We start from the raw sequence: 22,210 nt of genomic DNA, 5'->3' as shown, positions 1-22,210 counted from the left end.
GCCCAAGCCTATCTTATTAGTAGTGGCGTCCATGGATTCAGCGTCTTTTTCCGTGACAAAAGTCCCGTGCAGATTCTCCTTTATCCTATGTTGAAAGCCTTCTATTGCAATTCCTATAGTCTTTATAGCAAATTCAGAGATAATTTTCCTGTGTGTTGAATATATTGTTAAAAATTGAATAGCTATTTCAAACAATGTTCAGGGAATGATTTCATTGTTGGCAGCAGTTGATGCTCTTTCCCATATTGATGGTGTAAATGACCTTAAGAAGCAGGTATGTTTGAGATTGATATCGTCGGGAATTTTTATATACAATTTATGTGTTGTAATTACTTTACAAGTTATTTTGAAAATTATTAGGCGTTCATCCCATAACTGCAAAACAAGGATAAATGTCAATATCTCAGAGGCGTTAGGGGAATTGCTAGAAAAACAATGTTATTTCTCATTTTTTGTGGCTAAATTTGGCCATAAAATAACCGATGACTTTGTGCTTGATTTAGCAACCACGCGGCAAGTCTCCCCGTACAGAGCAGATTGAAGGCCATTTCATTTAGAGAAGGTTCAAGATCCATACCCCTGCGGGATTGGAACAGGGTATAGGCAGTTGACTTAGTGAACTGAGCTTAAGTGGATTCATGATTATGCAGATTAAGCCATCTATTAAGCCGCCCGAGTCAAGCCCATCTAAGCCGACCTTAGCCTGTGATCCATACCACGGTAGATCCATAGCTTCTATACCGTCAAGTACCGTGTTGTTGCGTTTAACGAGCCTACAATGCCTCCTCGTTTTATCCCCTCAGATCGGATAGGCTTGTTTATCATGACTTTGATTAAGCAATGGCAATCAGGCCGCCTAATGAGATGGAACCAAGCAGCAGGAGGCGTAGGGAGGAGTACAACCCAACACTTTACTTGCCCGCCCGCTTATTAGCCAACATCTCGGGGTACCCGAACCCATAGGTCCCGCCTGCCGGACCAAACAAAGAACCCTTGGAGGGCTCTAGCTCGGGGAAGAAAGGTATGGTACGGGAGTGCACGCGAATCAATTGACAATGAATGCCGTGGAACCAACCTGCGGCTGAAGATGGTGGGGCTAATCTCCGCCCGGGGGAGACTACAAAGAGCTAAATTTGAGGGCGAACTTCGCTGGTGTATAGTACGGTGTCAATGATCCAAGTAGAACACGGCTCAACTTTCGAAAAGTATTGGTGGCGAAAGGTCGTTAATTAATGCTTTGCCTAGTCTTGTAGTGATCTCCCACTAGGCCCGGCAGCGGTAGGGGGCTTGTAACCCTAATATGCAACCAACTAGGCTGAGAAATGCAAATCATCGTTTAACCCCGCATAATTATTGTATTCAAACAAATACCGCCTCGGGCTTAGTCGTCTTGTCCTTGTATTGCCCTCGCCCTTACTAACGCTCACTCTACTATAACAACCGTGCCATGCCCCGGTGACTATCCTTTTGCCGCCTTGCGCCGAAGACTTCGAAAACACTCCTTGCTTTGCTTGGAAGCTTTTCAACTACATCTATAGCCCTTTCTTTGCAAGCTCACCCGAAATGCCTCGCTTTCCTCTCTAAAGAATGGTCCGTTAGTCGTTGGTTTAGTAAGATACGTTGTTCGTTCTAACGCGTGGTCGTGGTCCACACGAAATGACCTCCTTGAACAAATCTCTTAGATCAAGAGGATGTGCGCAAGCCTTCCAGACCATAGGCATATTTTCTTTCGGGGCAGATGCATATAGCACCTTTCTCGAGTCTAGTCTATAGAAGACATCCACCTTTACATATGAGTTTTGCCCGCTCGATCCGGCGGTTCAGCCACGAATCATCGAATAAGAAAAGCAAGAAAAAGAATCATAAGAGAAGAAAAAGAAGAAAAAAAAAGGTAAAGATCCTCCGTGATTGATACTTTGAATAAACCTATAATAGAGTGGAGCTCTCGGTTGATGAGAACCGCCTTTTAATAATTATACCATCTTTTTCAGTTTCTAAGTAATAAGTCTTAAAAGTACAGAACGCTCTCGAGCTTTGAAAGGGAATTGGTAGTGGCGGAAACCCCATTGATCGGTGAAAGGCTTTTGAAACAGCGTATAGGTCCTCGTCGAGAGTACGATGGATAGTCTCCTTCCTCACTGATGCTCGCTACCATCGTGTCTCCTTACGCCTCTAATTCCTCTTTCTATATACAATATTGAAGACAAAAACCCCGGGTATAATTGAAGTTATGATTCTCACCTAGCTTAAAGATCGATCACCTTGCCTAATTAGTACCCGCTCCTTGGATCAGTCAATATCACACCGGCGAGGTCGTGAGGGCTTTTTCTATGAGTATGCATGAGGTAGCAACTCCCATATCAGCCTAGACAGCATTAGTGCTAAGGGAGGTAGGTGTACCCAAGCATCCAACGATTCTGTGAACCCTAATGAGGCAGCTAGGCTCCTTTCCCAAGTACCCATGGGGAGAAGAATTCAAATTTCTATTTCGCGACTAGTCCTCCGCGCATGGTGACCTTTTTCGATATTATTTTATGTCCATTGAAAAGAAATATAGCCTTAAAATATGAGTGTTGGTAGATTCCAGATACCATATGACATAATATCTAATAGTAGCTTCATGAGCTACTATTAGAAATTATCTTTTTGAAAGATCTCGTGTTTGTCAAATTTCCGATCCTGAGCGCAACTACCATTGTTTCTACCTTCTATGTGCAGTATCATCACAGGTATTTTTATGGAAAGTATATTTGGATATGGCTGCTTTTCTAAAGAGATTTTGGGTAAGGGAAGAATGACTTTCCAAGATTCTCCCGTTCTGCTTATGGCGAGTGGTTTTTGTGATTGTCTTTTATCATACCATGCTAGCTAACATTAGAATCCTTAAATTTCTTGCAGGTCACTGCATCATCTTAATTGGTTAAGTGATCTACGGGATCAAGTCGAGCATACTAGAATTTTGAATGTTGTTTATCGATCTGCATCTGCTTTAGGATCACGCCTACCCTCTATAGTTAGCGCAAAGAGCAAGGGTTCTTTGGGCAGGTGCCATTTTGCTTGATCTCCATGAGTACTCGGGTAACTTTGTACCAACTTTGAAAACTTATGTCTGTTTTTGAGCAACTAGGGATGTGGTTTATTGTGCTAAATGATTCGTTCGAACAATTGATGTTACAAACTTCTTATGCTTATGTTAGAATTTAAGGAAATAATATTGTCTTTGCCGAACAAGTATTAGGCTGCAAAGAGGATAAATTGCAAGGCATTGCCTTGGTGGTTTGGCCTTTCTCTTTGGTACTTTAGTAGCACATTAAGCTATGTGACATGGACACTTCATATTTTGAAAGCCTCAGTAATGAATTGACTCTTGCAGAAAAAAAAATCTTTCTAGTAGGGAAAGGTTTGTGTTGTGTCTCCGAAACAAATGCTAATATGTGCCCAATAAGATAAGTATCCGCATATCCGTGTGGACACAAACACATTGACGCATAAAATTTCTAATTGTGGTTACCCTGATAGACTAAGAACACTCTCTGTTAACATATAGTCACAATTCCATGAGATGCCCCTAGCATTGATTTCCTTGTAAGGAGGCGCTTTATAAGGTTTTAACCCCAAGAAATATTTGTGTAACTAGAGGATTGAAATATTTTTTTACCTAACTATGTCTTACTTCATATAGGTTGCCATGTCGAAAACCAACACACACACCAGTCAATGTTTCTCAGATATTTCAATTCTTGCCAGGCTTTGTCAAATAAGTGGTGATATCGTGGGAGAAGTTATGGGAATTGCAGATGTGCACCCCTAAAACTGATGGGGGAACACTCGAGAGAGCAATAACAAAGACCGGTGGATCGACCAATACAATGGGATATTCTATGACAAAGATATTAGACATCCCAAGATTAGGTTAGGTGAAGTCATTTCTATATAAGTTTGATTTGTAAATTGGGATTTGGACTAGTGTCTATATTTTTATAATAATGTTTAATTGATTAGTGGTTTTGTTTTTTGTTATTATATGTTGATTAAGTTTGTGGAATGTGATATCTCTATAAGATGGAATATTCATATGTGCAGGGTGAACTTTTTTTGACATTTTGACCCAGGAAAAAAATAAATATATATATTTTTTTTAACTGACAAAAATTTAGTAACGGATATATCCGTTACACACATCGATATCAATAGCAAGTGGCACATTTATTACTAACGGATGTATCCGTTACACATATCGATATTAATAGCAAGTGGCACATCTATTACTAACGGATATATCTGTGACATATGAAAATTGATTTCCCTTGAAGAAAAGTAACTAAAGCAAATAGCCAAAACGTTACTAACACTTATATCCGTTAGAAATGAATAGATTAAACTGCCGATCAACAGTTGGCTATCCGTTACAAAGAATTATAGTAACGGATATAAGCGTTACTAAGATTAATTTAAGTAACAGTTATATCCGTTACTAAATTTTGCCTAAGTGACTGTAACACCCCAGAGCTAACGGATATAAGCGTTAGTAAAAATATAAGTAACGGATATAGCTGTTAGTAAAAACCTTTTTTGGTGTAGTGATTGTCGCAAATCCGGTGCCCAACCAAGGTCTCCTCTAGGAAAAAGAAGTACATAATGAAGAGGTGTATAAGCAGGATGACATTCACTTATCCTCTCTAGTCCACCTTCTTTGTAGTGAATAACGATGTCTCGTAACATATCATACTTTGTCTCATCACCGGGTAATACCACAACGATTTCAGAAGTGGCCCGGAGATTATATCGGCGGCGATCCATTCCTGGAGTGTATTGTATGAAGGCTGGTATATTGTTGTTCGCCGATGCACTTGAACTTAAGACCTCATGTGCATTTTTGAAAAACTTTGACCACGCATTTGCCTGTACCAAAACACCTTGTACAATACTTAGCACCTCCCTGAGTAAATGCTTATTGCGTTGTTTTCGATAATCTAAAGCCACGCCAGCATCATAAATGTATAACTAGGTGTATTTTAGGTCGACATGTTCATCAGGTAAAAGTGATCCAATCTTATGGCAGAGCTCTCCATGTATAGTGAACGACTTTGGTCCACGTCCTTTCAAGATTCGGTCATTTGCTTTAATGTCAAGACTGGTGAATGCATTGCAAGCATTATATCCCCGAATGTTCTTCCGAAAATCACGTGCAAGCCAATCGTTACCTTCGAAGAGTGATTCAAGCGGAAGGGGCAGTGGATCAAGTGAGGGCAGTTTTATTTTTCCTTGGAGACAGCATGATCCATATAAAGGTTTTTTTTTAGTTGAACTGGAGAGTTGCTCTGCGCTCCAATGTAAAGCGAAGCAAGACTGACATTGAACATCTAGTTCCCCAAGGTAATGACGCTCGACCGGGATAAAAGGGATTGTTTCGGTTGGATTTTCAAGTTCGTCAATGTCATAGTATTCTTCGTCAGAATATTCGGATGCTTCTTCAGAAATTTCCTCGGGCCTAATAGCGTCCTGAGCGGGATCATCCGGCTCAGTACTGTTTGGAGGCAAATTGTTTATGGAGCTAATTTCGGTAGGGAAAAAACAATTAGTATTCAATTAGTTTAGTAATTTATAATTGTTCATTACGGAAATATTTAAGTTTCGACATGGTACTTACATGTTGCTCCTTAAGGAAGATGACCCAAGATGAAAACCGGGGCTGAAGTTACGTGTTGGTAGTGGGAAGTGCTCATGCTGAGTTGCGCTAGAAGAACATCCACCATATGACGGTCCAGCAGGTTCTGAGTTGATGTACGGCTGTGGTGAAAGAGTGTCAGCAATTACAATATGCTTTCCTTTATCTGCTCGTTCGGTGGTTGTAGTGAAATTTGTTGCATCGATAGAATGTACTGCTGTTTCCACTGTGCGGCCGTGAGTTAGGGAAGGAGGATATATGCGATCCCTTTGGGTGGTTGAAACTCTTAGGGCTACCTCCCGCTGTCAACGTGCACGTTGAGCTATTGAACGCCGAGAGGGTCCTAACTGAAGGAGCGAATGCATGTTCCGTGTGGACATAGAGGGCGTTGCTAGACTGATAGTTGACTGGCTATTTGATTCACTGCAGACTGTAGCCTCATGAGATAACCAGTGTTGTGTTGATGAGTCTCCCATAGTTACATCAGAATCCATTGTGTAGGATAGTGCACGCTGTTGGTGTAGTGGAGCAGTGCCAGAAACAGCAATCCGTAGGGCCTTAGACAGATTCATTCAAGTTAAAAGTATGAGTATAGATTAGAAAATCACTAACGTGGGAATAAGTAGGAAAGCCAGTACATGAAAAAATTGTTTTAATGGACATCTAACCTCAAGTTGGGCTGCTCGTTGGTTCTGAATGAACTCTTGTACAGTTTCATTATGTATGTATGATGATGCTTGGGTGTCCATGGTTTCTATAAACAGTTTGATAAGATTGGGGTATTAGGTAAATAAGTACACAAAATACTACTGTTGGCGTATATTCAATTTGATGATAAGCTCCACGAAAAGCAAAATTATGAGACAACATTGCAAACTAACAGTTTAAAGTATAATAATAATGGGAGCCAGCATTAATATTGGATTACCGAATGCTTAAAAAGACTATAATCCCTTCTGACGATAGCAATGGACTAACCTTGATTTTACTCAGCTTGCATTAAGGTATGATTCCGCTGGAACGTAATAGAGAAGGACGTAATGATTAGCATCCAACACCTGATGCAATGAAAGACAAAATATGTTATCATTAAAATCAGTTCCCAGTGTGATGATATTCCTATGACTTGGAGTTTTTTGGAGTTCCTATGACCTACCTCATCCCTATGAGTTTCTTTAATGGAGTCCATAAATGACATATATATCAGTCTAGTTAATTATTTATCCAAGTTATTTATCAGTCTGGTTTGATTATGTCTTACTCTATGTCTTTAATGTTTCAATATTAACATATACTTCACACCTTCTATGCCACTCCCAACTTGAGTTGCCTGCTAGCATTCCTTTTATCTATATGGTGAAACAGCTAAGTAGCAAAGATAATCATGGTCTTTAGGAGTACTTGACCTCTTTCTCATATGTATTGCTAGTTGTGTAATATGGGATGATACGTTGATACTTTTCATATCATGGGCTTCACTGTGGTTTGAAATGAAATTGATTTGTACTTACCTAACTGTATAGATCTTGATATGTTATGATTCAAATAATAGGAGTCACTATTAACTTATTTGTTAGAGTGCATTTTGTGTCCTGAAAGACTTTTTCTATTTCTGTTTAGTTGCTTTTCATAAGTAGAACATATTATTTGCTTTCAATACTCCATAGATACCCCTTTGATTTCCTTAATCTTTTTGATGTCGATATGCGATATAATTTTCAATTAGCTCCTACACTGTGGTATGGTGTAACTGTGATATGGTGTATCATTGTGAGTTCCTCCCAGAACTCCAAAGCCTCAATTGCAGCATCTATTCTACTGCCTTACTCCCCTTTTTTTTTAAGAAAGATAAATGGGTGCGCAGATACAATGTGATGATAAGCTTCATGAAAAGCCAAATTATGAGACAACATCTCAAACTAACAGTTTAAAGTACAATATTAATTGGAACCAGAATTGGATTAACGAATGCTTAAAAAGACTATAATCCCTTCTGACGATAGAAATGAACTAACCTTGATTTTATTGAGCTTGCATTAAGGTATGATTCCGCAGGAACGTAATAAAGAAGGAGGTAATGATAAGCATCTAACACCTAATGCAATGAAAGGAAGGGTTCAAGTTAGCTTTTGAAATGGAGGTAAATTGGAAAACTAAAAAGTGATTAAGTAGTTGAAGGGGTCGTACCTGGTGAAAGCATGGGCGAATCGCAAAGAAGTTCAGTTTCAAGAGAACACTTAATTGTAATAAGAATAATGTCCGTTACAGCATCATGTCACGCCTTGTGTGAATTATAGGTTAGAGATTATAATGGAAAGGTAATATGTCACGCCTTAACTTATGCTCTGCATTCATACAATTAAAATCAGTTCCCAACTTGATGATATTCATATGACTTGGAGTTCCTATGACCTACTCCATCATAGGAACTGATGATTTGCAAGCAGTTTTGAATTTGATCGACTGGCCTCAGCTTAGAGAAGAATTCAGGGGGGTAACGACTACTTGACTCCACCTCTTACTGGCATATTCCCTTAAAGTCAGGGATGAGTTGTAGCTAGAACCCTACTACAGTCCTTATGAGCATTTCACTTTATATCGGACTTTAGAAATACATAAGAAAAAAAAATGCAAATTTTGTAATGCATTATTTCTAGCATGGAGCTTTTAGTCAAGTTCTGTTTTCTGAGGCATGGGATCGTCGTAATTCTGATGATATAAGATTTTATTTATTGGTGATCATTAATGCATACATAAGGCCTGTTCCTATGTTGCAAAATTTGAGATCAAAAGGCTTCTCAACGCTTAATTGCATGGTAAAGAATTGTGGAATGCAAGTATTGAACTGCCTCTTGGATCCTAACTGTAGGAATGCTCTCCAGTGCTTGAACAAATGCAGTCCGACCGACCAGGTCTGTAATTATCGGTGTATAGCATCATACGAGAGTCCAGCTATGGAGGCATTTTCTCTAGGTGTACTACAAGAACACAATTGTCTCCAACTGGATGCAAAGATTCCCGATAAACCTTATGTGCCTCCAATGGAAAAGTTTCGAGGATAGGACTTGTGTCATGAGGCTGCCGAGGATCTCTTTGTGGGTTGGATGGGAGGTTTAGATTGGAGTTGGCGTGTTGTGGCAGGGCAGAACCCTGCGTATGATCATTTTTCTTGTCAATACCAGCTTTTTTATAGAGGGAAGGCAAGAGGGTCATTTTGGTATGAGCCAGTTTTTCAAGTTAGCACTTTGGACGGGAAGTTGGTTTGGAGAAAGCGCGATATCGAAGTTAAAAGAGGAAATATTCCGAGGGACATTTTATTTTAGTGTTTTAGATAATGGTGTGGTGTCAAATGAATTTTGGACAATTGTTGATGTTTCGATGATCCGAAATGGGTTTGTTTCATTATAGTGGCGCCGCTAAGGTTGCGAGGCGCCTTATCTTTGGAGTCGTACTTGTTAGTCCAAATGGAGAGTACCCGGATGAGATAGAGAAAGAGAAGTTGATTTCTACACTGGAGAAGTGTGGCATCAAGGAATGGGAGCTTTATATAGTTGATAACTGTTCATGTCAGGATCCGCCTTTGGGTATTCCCGAAGGATCTACATTACATATTAAGATTGAAGTTAAACAGAAGGAACAATTTACTGTATAGAGAGAGTGAATGTGATACTGCAGGACTCCGAATTTAGGAGTTGTACATAATGTATCACAGAAAATGGAGAAACCATGAGATACCTTGGTAAGGAACAGATGAAGATAACTGAATACTTCGTAGCTGAATAATTGGATTTTAAATTCGCAAAGTGGTTAATTGCGAAATGTCACAATTTTCTTTAGGCGGGAGATCAGCTAATCAGCCCATCGAGGCCAGGCATGATAAACTCTCCCAGTCCTAGCTGGTTTTCAAAAGGCTATTACAGTCCTAACAGGCAATTTCATTTCATTCATTCTTACACGAATATAAGGGAGGAGGGGTGAAAAAAAAAAGTGTAACAACAGTTATTGTGCGGCTACTGTGAATAATTGCAATAAAACACACTTGATCACGACATCAAATTCTTCTGATTGAATCAAGGGAAATATCAAAAATATTAAAAAAATTTATCGATGAGCAATCAAGGGAAGAACAAAAAAATAGGAAACGTCGAAGAAGATACACCGCCTATCAAAGCTAAGTACACTCTTGTAAGGTAATCAATTTGAATGCCTTTTGTAGTTGCTTGGCCGTGCATCTTGCAATGGAGTAGCCCTTGTGGTTGGTGGCGGCCACGCTGTAGTGGTATTCCCTTACTCTCGCCCAAGACTTTCCCGCAGATTTGGCCATGACCACCAAATATCGCAGTTTTGTCCATGACTTTCCCTACATCAATCCATTCTCCTGCAAGGTTTTTTTGCCGGTGGGTCCTCACGGCTGTTTTCTTGGGCAGAGGCTTCTTTATAGGTGGCTTCAGCTGGAATTTCCAATAGTGAACCCTGGTCACACTGCATTGGGGCAAAATTAGTTTGGCAAGGCTGTAGAGATGTAATCCTGTAATCAGCAAATTTAGTCAGGAAATTTAGTACCTTATTTAATACTTCTTTGGCTATTGTGTTATCAATGTCTTCTGGGAAAATCTTTTCGATGGTGAATGATTCATACTTGTCCTTGTCACTATAGTCAGTGACTCTAACTTGGAAAACATACGCCTGTTCTTCAAGGCGCTGCAGTTCTTTCCGAAGCTGTAGCGGGCCATTTTCCTATACGGTGAAATACATAAGGTATAATACGACAAAAACTTTGTTGGATCAAAAAAAAAAGGATGCACAATCTGGTAGTAGCATGCCTTTGAAATATGAACCAATTCTTTAACTGGCTTTTGAATCAAGTGTTCGGCGTTTTTATCAAAAGCAACAAATGTGGTGTCCCCCGATGAATCATTAACTGTCATTCGTAGCATATACCTGCATCATCATTTTTTTTTATGGGACAAAAGGAATAGATCATGGATGAGAGTGTGGACAGCACGATGGGAAAAGGGAAATGACTTTACGAAGAAAAAAAAACTTTTTTTGCACACCTATCAACCACGCCAACACTACAATGTGTGCATACTGTTCCAGTGATAGTTTTCTTACAACTAACGCACGAAGTGTAGAACCACTTGCTATCAGGGATGTAGCTTATGGTGGCCTTGCAAGTGTACATTGTTCCCTAGACAAATGCAATAAAATAAGGATGGTGGTTGTTCAAATGAACATAACAATCAAGAACAGGGCTACACATTTTAATCAGCTAGCAAATAAATAATGAAGTGCGTGTGCGTGTGTGTGTGGGGGGGAGGGGGGAGCATATACCTTGCATGAGCGATCCCTACCGATTTCCTTCAATTTACCAATGTCAACCCTCCTATCAATGAGAAGGTCTTGCTCAGAAAGCCCGCCAGATTGACCAGAGTCTTCCAATTCAACAACTATTTTCTTTGTATCAAAACTGAGAAACAAATGTAACTCATCAGCTATTACGAAAAAATCACAGGCCAAAAGCAACTCATAAGTAAACCATGCTTTAAACTTATTGTAATGAGCAGTGGACTGCATTGAGGATTGTTCCACCCTTAAGGATGGGGCCTCGTCAGAACAAAAAAAAAAAAAGAGAGTATTCCCTAGGAATCAATTAAATGGCAAGGAAAAAGAAAATCAAACAAACATTTATGGTTTCACTATCACACAAACATGGCTGAGAGAGGGAGCCGATGTCCCTAGAGAAGAGATTCTCACGTTCGTTACGAAATGATCAAAAAGCCATTGAGGAGAGAACCAGAGGGAAGGGAGGTTGTTTGATATATGGGATGATATTTGTCTGTCATATCTCTCGCTTTTCTGTAGTTTCTGTGTCGTTGGTTGGAATATGGAAAGACTTGGTTTTGGGAATATGTAGGTTCACAATGGGACTTTTCTGCTGTTTTGTTTGGCTCCTTTCTCGGATCTTCAACTTGGTCATTTGTCCAATATCGACAATGAGGTTTTCAGGGAGGCTCTGGGAGTGACAGGAGTAGTGCTAGGCGTCTTTGGTTTAATCTATGGGGGCGTCTGGAGGATCCAGATGAGAAAGAGGTACAATTTACCTCCGAATAACTGTTACTGTGGTAGCTCGACCATGACTGATTGTGCACAGTGGCTTTTCTGTTGTTGGTGTTCGCTTGCCCAGGTTCTAGCCCATCAAGGCCAGGCATGATAAACTCTCCCAGTCCTAGCCGGTTTTCAAAAGGCTATGACTGTCCTGACAGGCAATTACCCATAGTGATGGAAGAGTCTTATGAGAGAGGTAACAACAGTGTTTTAACACCGCCTACTCCATCTTTGATACAAAGAGAAGAGGTGTAGATAGCGTCTATTTGAATCTAAGCTGTTATGTGCAGGGAGATAAACTTGATTTTTCATAGACCATAAGTATATTCAGTTGTAGAGAAAATGGGAGGAATGAACAACGATCTGAGAAATTGATGTCTTAGGAGGCATCTACACTTGATGTGAGCATTAAAACTCAGGGGGCTTTCCAGAGAAGTTCAAGGTTTAAGCAGCTATTAAAGCAAAGGAAGGGGGCTTTCCAGAGAAGATAACGTGTTATGTGCAGGGAGATAAAGTTGATTTTTCATAGACCATAAGTATATTCAGTTGTAGAGAAAATGGGAGGAATGAACAACGATCTGAGAAATCAATGTCTTAGGAGGAGGCATCTATACTTGTTGTGCTTTCCAGAGAAGTTCAAGGTTTAAGCAGCTATTAAAGCAAAGGAAGGAGGCTTTCCAGAGAAGATATCGATTGAACTTTTAAGGGGGTATTTAAAGCTGAGGAGTTTGGTCTGGATGTGGCTGAGATGGTAGTGACTCACACAATGCAAGAGATAGAGGAAATTGGTCGGATCCAAAGTTTGAGGGGAAGAGCCAACTGCTTTGTGGTAACTTACGTTTGGCGGGGGTATATTTTGTTGTACATGTATTTCTGTTCAGTTTCTAATTTACTGGTCCTTCTCTTTACTTATTTATATATGTTGGCTAAGGTAAATGCTAAGTACAAACAAAAGGAACGTAACATTACATGGATGAGATACGCAATTTATTTACCTCTGTTTAAAGTCCTTCACATCCTGGATATTCATGTTTATATAAATCTTGGTGCCACTAAGGGTTGACAGCCCAAGCTTGCCTACAACACAAAATAATTAAATTCAAATTCAAACAGTCATTTTAAATAACAACAAAGGTAGGTAAACAAAACAAAACGAAATAAATAACGAAAATGCCAAAGCAAAATCACCTCGGTAGTAGCCTGCCTTTAGGCACGTCGCAATGATCACTACGTTGGGTTGTTTCATCGTGTCTTCAGGAATTATTGATGTCATACCTTCCCACAAAGTAATTGGCAGCTCCAGCCCACTGAAAAACAGAAAAATCATCACCAGAGGCTAACATGATACAGGGAGAGGGAACAAATAAAGCCGACGGGGGAAAAAAAATGGGATCATTACCTTTTATTCATGATAACGACTTCTTTTAAAAGTTTCCCAGCAGCTATTCTAGCTTTGCCAACCTTTGTCAATACACCAATCACGTCTGTGAGAAAAGTTAGCTGGCTTGCTTTAGTGGGAATATTGTCAAATTCGACGAACTTGAACATGTGCTTTGAGATGTCATTGGCTTCTTCAGTTGCGATCTTGACCAATGTCCCCTCTTTGAAATGGATCTTGTAAGCATTCTCGACGGGGCGGTAGTCCTTCGCAAACACAACGTCAAACTTCTCCAAGGTGTAGATGCTGCCCTCCTGGACAAAGTCTTTCTTGACAACGCTATCAAAATATTGGAAATCCTTTTCGAACAAAACGGCATGGATTTGATAACCCTGACCGCAAGATGAAAATTAATCAAGGTGAAATCTCCCCATTACGACATGGAACCAGCATGAATAACAAAACGGATATACTATTATATTGAACAACACATTGAATACTCTATTCGACAACAACCCAAATCCCGCACAAATCATATATGTGTCAAGCATGCCTAAACCAATGGGCGACAGCCTCCCATGTTAATTAGTGCAATCAATGACGGCATAGAAAGGAATCAGATAAAGTAAAAAAAAATAGTCAAAAAAAAATGGAATGAATGATTCTAATGGACACGGATAAAACACCAAAGGCCGGTACATAATAAGAACAATCAGTTGAAATAATAAGCAGCATTCAAATAGTTATAATGAGAAGAAAAAAAAACAAACTTAGGAAAATGTATATACAAAATAATTATTAAAGGACATACCATTTAACATTGGGGAAAAGCATACGATGGCAATTATGGAGGATATGATATAGTGGTTTTTGGACTATTACATCATATCATACACTATCCCACTTAGTCTATATGACAAAACTATACAGATATTTTATTTGATAAAACATTTTGTACAACGACTCGTGTAGGTTGACAATCTTTTTTTTTTTCCCACCCAAATCCAACGGATAATCAGTACCTTAGAATCGAGCATTACAAATTCAATGCTAATAGCGCAATTCTTCTTCGAATTAATGGGTTTCCACATCCGGGTGACTCGAACCCTAATCTTCCATCGGTCCGTTCGAGTGTGAAGTTTGTCAAGATCGGTGAATTGCTGATTCGACATTTTCTCCAAAAGCTATCATTTGGAAAATTAAATATGTTAAACCAGGAAAATGGTAAACACGACAAAATGACTTAAAAGCAATAGGAAAAAAGACCCATCTCGGTTTCATAAATGATTAGCACAACGCACAATAAAAACCCACAACTTTTTGGCAAATTGACCAAGCATAAATGAAATACATACGAAGTAAACCTAGTCAAGAGTCACAACATAAATACCTAACATTAAGTAAGCAGCTATGTCTTAAAACATGCTCAGTACGTGTTGGATCAATTTAGTTTTAAGACCATGCTCCAGGAGTATCTCCTAACTAACTCTCGTGCAAATTGAAAGAAACACTAAAAATACCGTAATGGCTGAGACGCACAGAAAGACCAGGGCAGCAGGTGCGACACCAATATTCCAATATCACTAAGTGTGCATACGTAGGGGTATACGTTTTAGATCAGGGCAGCATGTGCAAAACACGCTTACTTAACAATTTAATCCAAAACCTCAAATGTCAAAATGTTTTGCTACATATTTAATTACCTACATTGGAATTCAGAACTTAGCATTTCAAGATTCGACTACCCGCATTAAAAAAATTTAGGTTGCCACATTCAAACAAAAAACCACGACTTTTTTTTACTAAGGTGCATAATATTTTTGGTAACCAAAAATGTCCAATGACCAATCTCGAATCCCAAATACCCAAGATTGGGAAATATATTAATACTGTGACGCTAAGATTAGAAGAGGAAAACATTTTAGAATAAAAAAAAAATGGTAAAATTTAGTGCTAGCTGCTGTTCAAGACTCGAGACAGGGCTAAACTAATCGAGCCATGAATTCTTTAACTGAACCAACAGAATTACCCAAGACCAGATGACCAGTTGATCGAAACAGAGTAATTGTGGCAGGTTTAAACATTCTAAAAAACAGGCAACCATTTTCTGCAGAAAGCAAGTAAACCTGAGTGCGAAATTGAAGTCGCTGTTAACGAAAAGATTTTTTCCAACGTTCAAAACCTCAAATGATGTATCCTCTGAACTGTACATTGTACACCCCCTACAAACTGTATAATAAAGACGCCAACATCTGATCTTTGTACTACTTTTACTTCTTTCCCTTTCTGATGGCTGCATTTTGGTTCTTCAGTTTTATTTTGGAGAACTATACACTGTACGGAACTGTATAATAAAGACACCAACATCTGATTTTTGAATTACTTTAACTTCTTCCCCTTAACCAATGACCACTCTCGAATCGCAAATACCCCAGATTGGAAATATATTAATACTGTGACGCTAAGATTAGAAGAGGAAAACATTTCAGAATAATAAAAAAAAAAATGGTGAAATTTAGTGCTAGCTGTTGTTCAAGACTCGAGACAGGGCTAAACTAATCGAGCGTGAATTCTTTAACTGAACCAACTGAATTACCCAAGACCAGCTGACCAACTGATCGAAACAGAGCAATCGTGGCAAGTTTAAACATTCTAAAAAACAAGCAACCATTTTCCGCAGAAAGCACGTAAACCCGAGTGCGAAATTGTAGTCGCCGTTAGCGAAAAGATTTTTCTAACGTTCAAAACCTCAGATGATGTATCCTCTGAACTGTGCACTGCACACCCTATACAAACTGTATAATAAAGACGCCAACATTTGATTTTTGTATTACTTTTACTTCTTTCCCTTTCCGATGGCTGCATTTTGGTTCTTCAGTTTTATTTGGAAGAACCATACACTGTACACCCTCTGCAAACTGTATAATAAAGACGCCAACATATGATTTTTTAATTACTTTCACTTCTTTCCATTTCTGATGGATGCATTTTGGTTCTTCAGTTTTATTTTGACGTCTTGTGTTCCCTTTCGGATGGATGCATTTTGGTTCTTCAGTTTTATTTCGACTCAAAAATATATTAAACTACCATGAAAACCTAAACGCATCGCAGTACTAAACATACCGCAAGATATGAAAACTACCATGAAAACCTCAGTGTGTGTTAGGGCAACACTAAACATACCGCAAGATATGAAAACGACCATGAAAACCTCAATGTTTGTTAGCAGTTACAAATGGTATTGGTTACCATTTTAGATATCGGCAGCAGCGCTTAACATATCTCACAAACACCTTAACCCAAACTGAGCCACGCATAAACGACTAAACTGTCAAAATGTTTTGCTACATATTTAGTTACCTCAATTGGAATTCAGAACATGTGGGCAATCAACATAAAATGCCGTAAATGTCACATGCATCATATTACTGTGGCTACAGTAACGTAGACCAATTTCAGTAAAAAAATATAGCACACAATAGTAAATTACGTAAGGTTCTGAAATCGAAAACTAATTGAAGGGAAAGCAAATTGAATCATGTAACCTGAAATTGAAAACTAATTGAAGGGAAAGCAAATTGAATCATGTAAAGAACCTGTTGGAATCCTGGCAGTAAGAGTTCGGTAAGCCGAGGACGAAAATCTAGAGCGAGAAACAAACAGAGAACATGAATTGTTAAATGAACAATTAGAAAAGATGGATGGTGATGTAAAGAAATAGACATTAGTAATAGAAAAACACCTCTTTGAACAATGCCGAATCTGGAGCGAGAGTTTAGCGAATTGTGAGAGAGCGAGCGATCCAGGTTTTATACTAAGAGTAGAGGAGCAACGTAAGGGAAAAATCATGGCTATTTTAATAGCAGTCAGTATTGGTTATTTGGGAAGGCCAATGGAAAAAGGGGAGTTACAGTATCTGTTAAATTAGTCGTTGAGGATAGGCTTTTTTATTGAGGATGTGAAATTAGTCGTTGTGAAATTAACTCCTGCCGTTTCTTTGTTTTTTTGAGAGCTTGAAAGGTGGGAGCGCTAGACTATACTATTACTGGAAGATGAAGTTGGATTGTTCACTCTCTCAATTTAATTTATCGTGCTAGAGTGTAGTGTGGTTGAAGCCCAAGCCCATTCAAATTAGATTCGGAAGTCAGTGTTTAGAATGTATATATTTGAAAAAGAAAACTCATAAATTAGTCGTTAACTTTGTTTTAAATGCAATAAATAGGAAAGAGCCAAATGGGAAAGAAGAGCAATTTGATTTATGCCCATTATTTTTTTAGTAATTGAAAAATTGGAATCCAATGTACAACCAATGCATGCATTGCATTTAATTTGCATTAAAAGAATTCTCTCATCAATTAATAAGGGCCACTGAAATTAAATTGATAATATTAAGAATCCAATGTACAACCAATGCATGCATGTATTGAATTTACAACATTTAATTCATTAAATAAATCTTTTTAAATGCCATTGAGAATTAGAAACGGTTCCAAAATGATATAAGTCATACACGTGTATCTCTTCAGATCGCCATGCACATATAACTCAGATCCCAAGACGATCCCGACCTCTCTTTGTCCTACCATTTTGTTTTATTAAGCCCATTCAAATTAGATTCGGAAGTCAGTGTTTAGAATGTATATATTTGAAAAAGAAAACTCATAAATTAGTCGTTAACTTTGTTTTAAATGCAATAAATAGGAAAGAGCCAAATGGGAAAGAAGAGCAATTTGATTTATGCCCATTATTTTTTTAGTAATTGAAAAATTGGAATCCAATGTACAACCAATGCATGCATTGCATTTAATTTGCATTAAAAGAATTCTCTCATCAATTAATAAGGGCCACTGAAATTAAATTGATAATATTAAGAATCCAATGTACAACCAATGCATGCATGTATTGAATTTACAACATTTAATTCATTAAATAAATCTTTTTAAATGCCATTGAGAATTAGAAACGGTTCCAAAATGATATAAGTCATACACGTGTATCTCTTCAGATCGCCATGCACATATAACTCAGATCCCAAGACGATCCCGACCTCTCTTTGTCCTACCATTTTGTTTTATTATAATAGATGGATTGAAAGGGACATTATTCTAGACCTTTAGACCATACATCCTTATGAATTATGATATTGTCCCATCTGATCACATGGATATGTCCTGTTCGATAGATAATGGGTAGACCCCCAAATTGATCCAGATCCACAGACCTTCAAGCCCACAGATTCTCACCAATTGCGTGTCAGCTTGTCTACTTTCCAAAGATATCCACCTCGATCAAAAGTTGAAATTTTACATACCATTCCGGATTTCAGGTCCAACATCATGCACGTGAATCCTTTAGTTCAACGTTTAAATCATCTTTTTGAAAATAACACATTCATACACGCTGAATTCAACACGGTAACTCCATTTGATTGTAATTGTGCCAGAATAGGTCCCAGGCCAAAATGTACCAACTCAGATTTTCAGTTACAGACTTGCAGTGTATGTTCGTTGCAGTAGTGCACATCAGCACATGAATATTATAGGTCCCAGACCATCACATTTGCGGCAACTAACTATCCTGCTTGTCCATATCACACAGTATGACCTGTGGTAGAAGTTTCACTGATTCACTGGGATGAGTCCCCCAGTACTGCAATTTTTAACAACAGACCAAAATGTACAAAACTCCGTAGGTCTATTTCGTGGTGATATCGTGAGCTTGCATTTTTTTAGAAACTAGATATTGCAAGAGATTTGTGTAAATAAATCTTAAAATAAACGGCACATTACCTCATCCTAGTTCCTAGTATAGCAAGGACAAATCCTGTTACATCAGTTGCAACTCATAGATACCCCTCCTCACATGGCTTCATCCATGCAAATCATTGACAAATGATACCGGTAATCAAATGACGTAAACAACCTTCACATCATCACATGAAAGTAAATACTCAATTAATAAAACATATAAAGAAGAAGGACAAAAGTGACAATTGAGGAAACTGAGGGAATTTACATATAAAGCAAAGAATCTCTCCACACACCGACCTCACCAAAGGTGAAGTGAAGGTGGCAAGTGGCTCATTATGGTACTACTTTTCTTCTGCAGGCCTTAACCACTAAAAAAATGCAAAAGACTCAACTGATACTCAGAAACAAACAGAAGGAAAGGACAGAATATAAGAGGTCAGCTAAGAGTAAATTGCCTTCATAAATTTTGTCAGTTCAGTTCAGAAAGAAAGGGACACAGAGAGAAAGAAGCATCAGTTTTATTTTCTCCCTATTATTTGTTGTTTCTGTGTTGGCATGGTTAATGAGAAGAGTTGAAATATATGGGGAAGGCAGGAAAATGGATTAAAAACTTCTTGACGGGAAAGAAAGAGAAGGATAAGGGAGGTAGTGTTCGTAATCAGCATTGTTCATATTCAACTGAGTTCCCTACGGTACCCGTTGCTCCCACCACCCCTAAAGAGAAGCGGAGATGGAGTTTTCGAAGATCAGCAACAGCATCCAGGGATTTCAGTTCTATGGACTTAATTGCTACGACTCTGCAATCAGCAGTGCAGTCTATGTTGGAAACGGAGAATGACAGGAGGCTGAGTTCAGTGAGCATTTCTGTGGCTTCTGTAACGTCCTGTAATGATGCGGTCATGGCAGCTGGACAGCCGGCACCTGCCGTTACCCAATTACGTTCTGCTTCAAGAAGAAGATCAAGTGCAATTCAAGAGGCTGCTGCAATCAGAATTCAGGCATTCTTCCGTGGGTATCTGGTATAATTTTCAAAACAATCACCATTTGTCAATATAAAGATTACCAATTAGAAGTCTCGTGTTAGATAAATCAACTCTCCGTATCTTCCATTGTAACAGGCAAGGAAAGCGCTTTGTGCACTGAAAGGACTGGTGAAGTTGCAAGCACTTGTAAGGGGTTACCTTGTGAGAAAACAGGCTGCTAGGACCCTCCGGTGTATGCAATCCTTGGTGATTGTTCAGGCTAGAGCTCGAGCCCAGAGGAGCCAGATGGCTGAGGAAACACATCTCCTTGCCCAGAGGTCATCAAACTACAGAAATTTGCTGCAGGCAAATCACATTCGGCCAACATATAATGTAAGCCTCCTAGAAATCAGTCCATATGTTAAACATTTCTATATAAATAAAATTACCACATGCATCCTACTGAAAATAGTTTGCACTACTTAAGACCATATCCACTATTATGATGGGAGAATCTCTCTTATAATTGGAAGCAATACAAATTCTTCACCCTTTAATCTGCAATCTGATTTTCCTGCATGTAGATGGATAGACACATTGAAGACAATGTCAAGGTTGTGGAAATGGATTTTGGGCAATCTAGAGGGAGTACAAAGAGCATGAATGGCTATTTAACCAACGATCATGTTGAAAGGGTAGATCAAAGATATTCACCACATCATTACGCAGAACTAAAGCAAAACTGTCTCTGCCACATGTTATTAGCAAAGATGAGCCCTAATGCCTGCAGTAGACATTTTGATGAGTACTCAGTGAGTACAGAACAGAGCAGCCCCTGTCACAACTCAAGTGTGTCAAAACCTGATCCAACAAAAATCTCTTGTTTATCTCCCCAGCCCTACGCAGATTTCGAGTCTTGTGACCTTATGTTCTTTCCAAATTACATGGCCAACACAGAATCGTTTAAGGCGAAAGCCCGCTCACAAAGTGCACCAAAGCAACGGGTTGATTTATTAGAAAGGCAATCAAGCAGAAAGAAGATATCAGTGGAAGAAAGAAATGCCACCCGCACTGTCAAGATGCAGCGCTCGTCTTCACATGTAGGTTCAGCTTCTCAAGGGCACCGGTTCCCCTGGTCAGTCAAACTCGACAGGTCAGCCATCTCCCTCAAGGACAGTGAATGTGGTTCAACCAGCACAGTCCTCTCAAATGCTAACTACTCCAGATCTCTAGCGGCTTATGAGGTGACCAATTATTAACTCCAGACCATCGTACATGTGATAAAAAAGAAGGGTGGTCACAATTGAAGATACTGAAACATGCTCTTCAGAAAGAAGTTCCAAATGGAAATATGATAAATTGCTGCTGTAATTTTGTGAAGTTCAACTACTGCAGCTCCATGGGTATATGTCATCTTCCCTCTCCCGCATTACTATAGGTATATGTGTTTTATCCGTGAAATTACAAGGGATACATGGGATCTAGCCGTCTAGGGAAGTTATGCAATCTTCCGCATGCAAGAGTTCAAAGTGAAAAGAACTCAAAACATAACTACATAAGCAAAAGACTCCTACTGTGGAACAGCCGTTATAGGAGAAAAATGCAAATATACTGGTAGACACTTATGTTCACGAATAGCATTCTCGTGTTAAATGGTCTTCTGAAATTATTATCCCATCTACGAAAGACATTCTTGGTGTATTTTCCAAGAAACTTCATGTTTAAACACTTTCCTAGCTATCGTCTCTCGCACAATTTTACCATTTTGATAGATCAAAATAATCTATGCTGCTCCTAGGTGAAATTTAAGCGGTGAATGCATTTATGAAGCACCAAAAACTAAAGAAGCTTGACTATTTATTTATTTGCTTTTGCTTTTGAACGATACATCCTCCATCTGCCCAATAGTCCAATACTAGTGGTTTATGAGCTATTTAGTTGAATATAGCAGATGTATCGTGTATGCAACTACTTAGTATCACCCAAAGATCTTTGCAGATATAATAAAATTTCCATTTTGAACTCAGAACCCTAAAGGCTGTGACAAGATTCTTAAATTTTTTGTTTACCTACAGAGTGTACTATTTGTTTCTGGATGCTCTGCATTGATATGTGAATATCCTCAGTATTTTACAATCAGGACACGGTTATCAAATATGATACTATTACCTTCAACCCTGACATGTTAAAGTTCCCTACAAGAACTGATCTAAATCTTTACCGAGGAAGAAGGAACGTGACTGGAAAATATGATAGTGTGGGCAAGAACTTTTGAGGCAACTCGGCAAGATATAAGAGATGGTGTGAAGGTGATGAAACAGAAACACGAATGACGTGAATGTGA

The 22,210-nt window shown here is 38.8% G+C and overlaps 2 protein-coding genes, 1 long non-coding RNA gene and 1 pseudogene across 3 annotated transcripts; 2 read left to right on the top strand and 2 right to left on the bottom strand.

The window, feature by feature from the left end:
• LOC147518336 (violaxanthin de-epoxidase, chloroplastic-like) overlaps window positions 1-9,320 on the top strand; it is a 39,646-nt pseudogene extending 30,326 nt beyond the window's left edge.
• Window positions 9,321-10,936: 1,616 nt separating this feature from the next.
• Window positions 10,937-17,175, bottom strand: LOC147518335 (uncharacterized). The gene is made up of 7 exons (XM_086593890.1): window positions 16,897-17,175; window positions 16,751-16,797; window positions 14,177-14,338; window positions 13,176-13,546; window positions 12,965-13,083; window positions 12,772-12,853; window positions 10,937-11,138 (listed from the first exon to the last, which is right to left on the bottom strand). Exons 3-7 carry the CDS (start codon window positions 14,324-14,326, stop codon window positions 10,937-10,939), a joined length of 924 nt encoding a protein of 307 aa, XP_086450016.1. The 5' UTR covers window positions 14,327-14,338; window positions 16,751-16,797; window positions 16,897-17,175.
• A 2,165-nt stretch (window positions 17,176-19,340) lies between these two features.
• Window positions 19,341-20,226, bottom strand: LOC147518334 (uncharacterized). The gene is made up of 2 exons (XR_015211765.1): window positions 20,086-20,226; window positions 19,341-19,920 (listed from the first exon to the last, which is right to left on the bottom strand). It is a non-coding gene; the product is annotated as an uncharacterized LOC147518334 (long non-coding RNA).
• LOC147518333 (protein IQ-DOMAIN 19-like) lies at window positions 19,486-21,604 on the top strand. Its single transcript, XM_086590199.1, has 3 exons — window positions 19,486-19,923; window positions 20,023-20,259; window positions 20,451-21,604. Exons 1-3 carry the CDS (start codon window positions 19,486-19,488, stop codon window positions 21,123-21,125), a joined length of 1,350 nt encoding a protein of 449 aa, XP_086446325.1. The 3' UTR covers window positions 21,126-21,604.
• Window positions 21,605-22,210: the final 606 nt, after the last annotated feature.

Source organism: Coptis chinensis, chromosome 2 (assembly GCF_015680905.1).
Source record: "Coptis chinensis isolate HL-2020 chromosome 2, ASM1568090v1, whole genome shotgun sequence".
Classification (NCBI taxonomy): Eukaryota; Viridiplantae; Streptophyta; class Magnoliopsida; order Ranunculales; family Ranunculaceae; genus Coptis; species Coptis chinensis.
The sequence above is the reverse complement of the archived record's forward strand: the minus strand, read 5'-3'. Positions and strand labels throughout refer to the sequence as shown.

Bases quoted from the DNA above. Each gene is read 5' to 3' on its own strand.
- LOC147518335 (XM_086593890.1), bottom strand. From the start codon at position 14,326: ATGTCGAATCAGCAATTCACCGATCTTGACAAACTTCACACTCGAACG. The intron at 12,854-12,964 runs GTGATTTTGCTT...TTTGTGTTGTAG, and splicing joins AAAGGCAGGCTACTACCGAG to GCAAGCTTGGGCTGTCAACC. The intron at 11,139-12,771 runs GTAAATAAATTG...TTTGTTTCTCAG, and splicing joins GTGAAGGACTTTAAACAGAG to TTTTGATACAAAGAAAATAG.
- LOC147518333 (XM_086590199.1), top strand. From the start codon at position 19,486: ATGGGGAAGGCAGGAAAATGGATTAAAAACTTCTTGACGGGAAAGAAA. The intron at 19,924-20,022 runs GTATAATTTTCA...CCATTGTAACAG, and splicing joins CATTCTTCCGTGGGTATCTG to GCAAGGAAAGCGCTTTGTGC. The intron at 20,260-20,450 runs GTAAGCCTCCTA...TCCTGCATGTAG, and splicing joins ACATTCGGCCAACATATAAT to ATGGATAGACACATTGAAGA.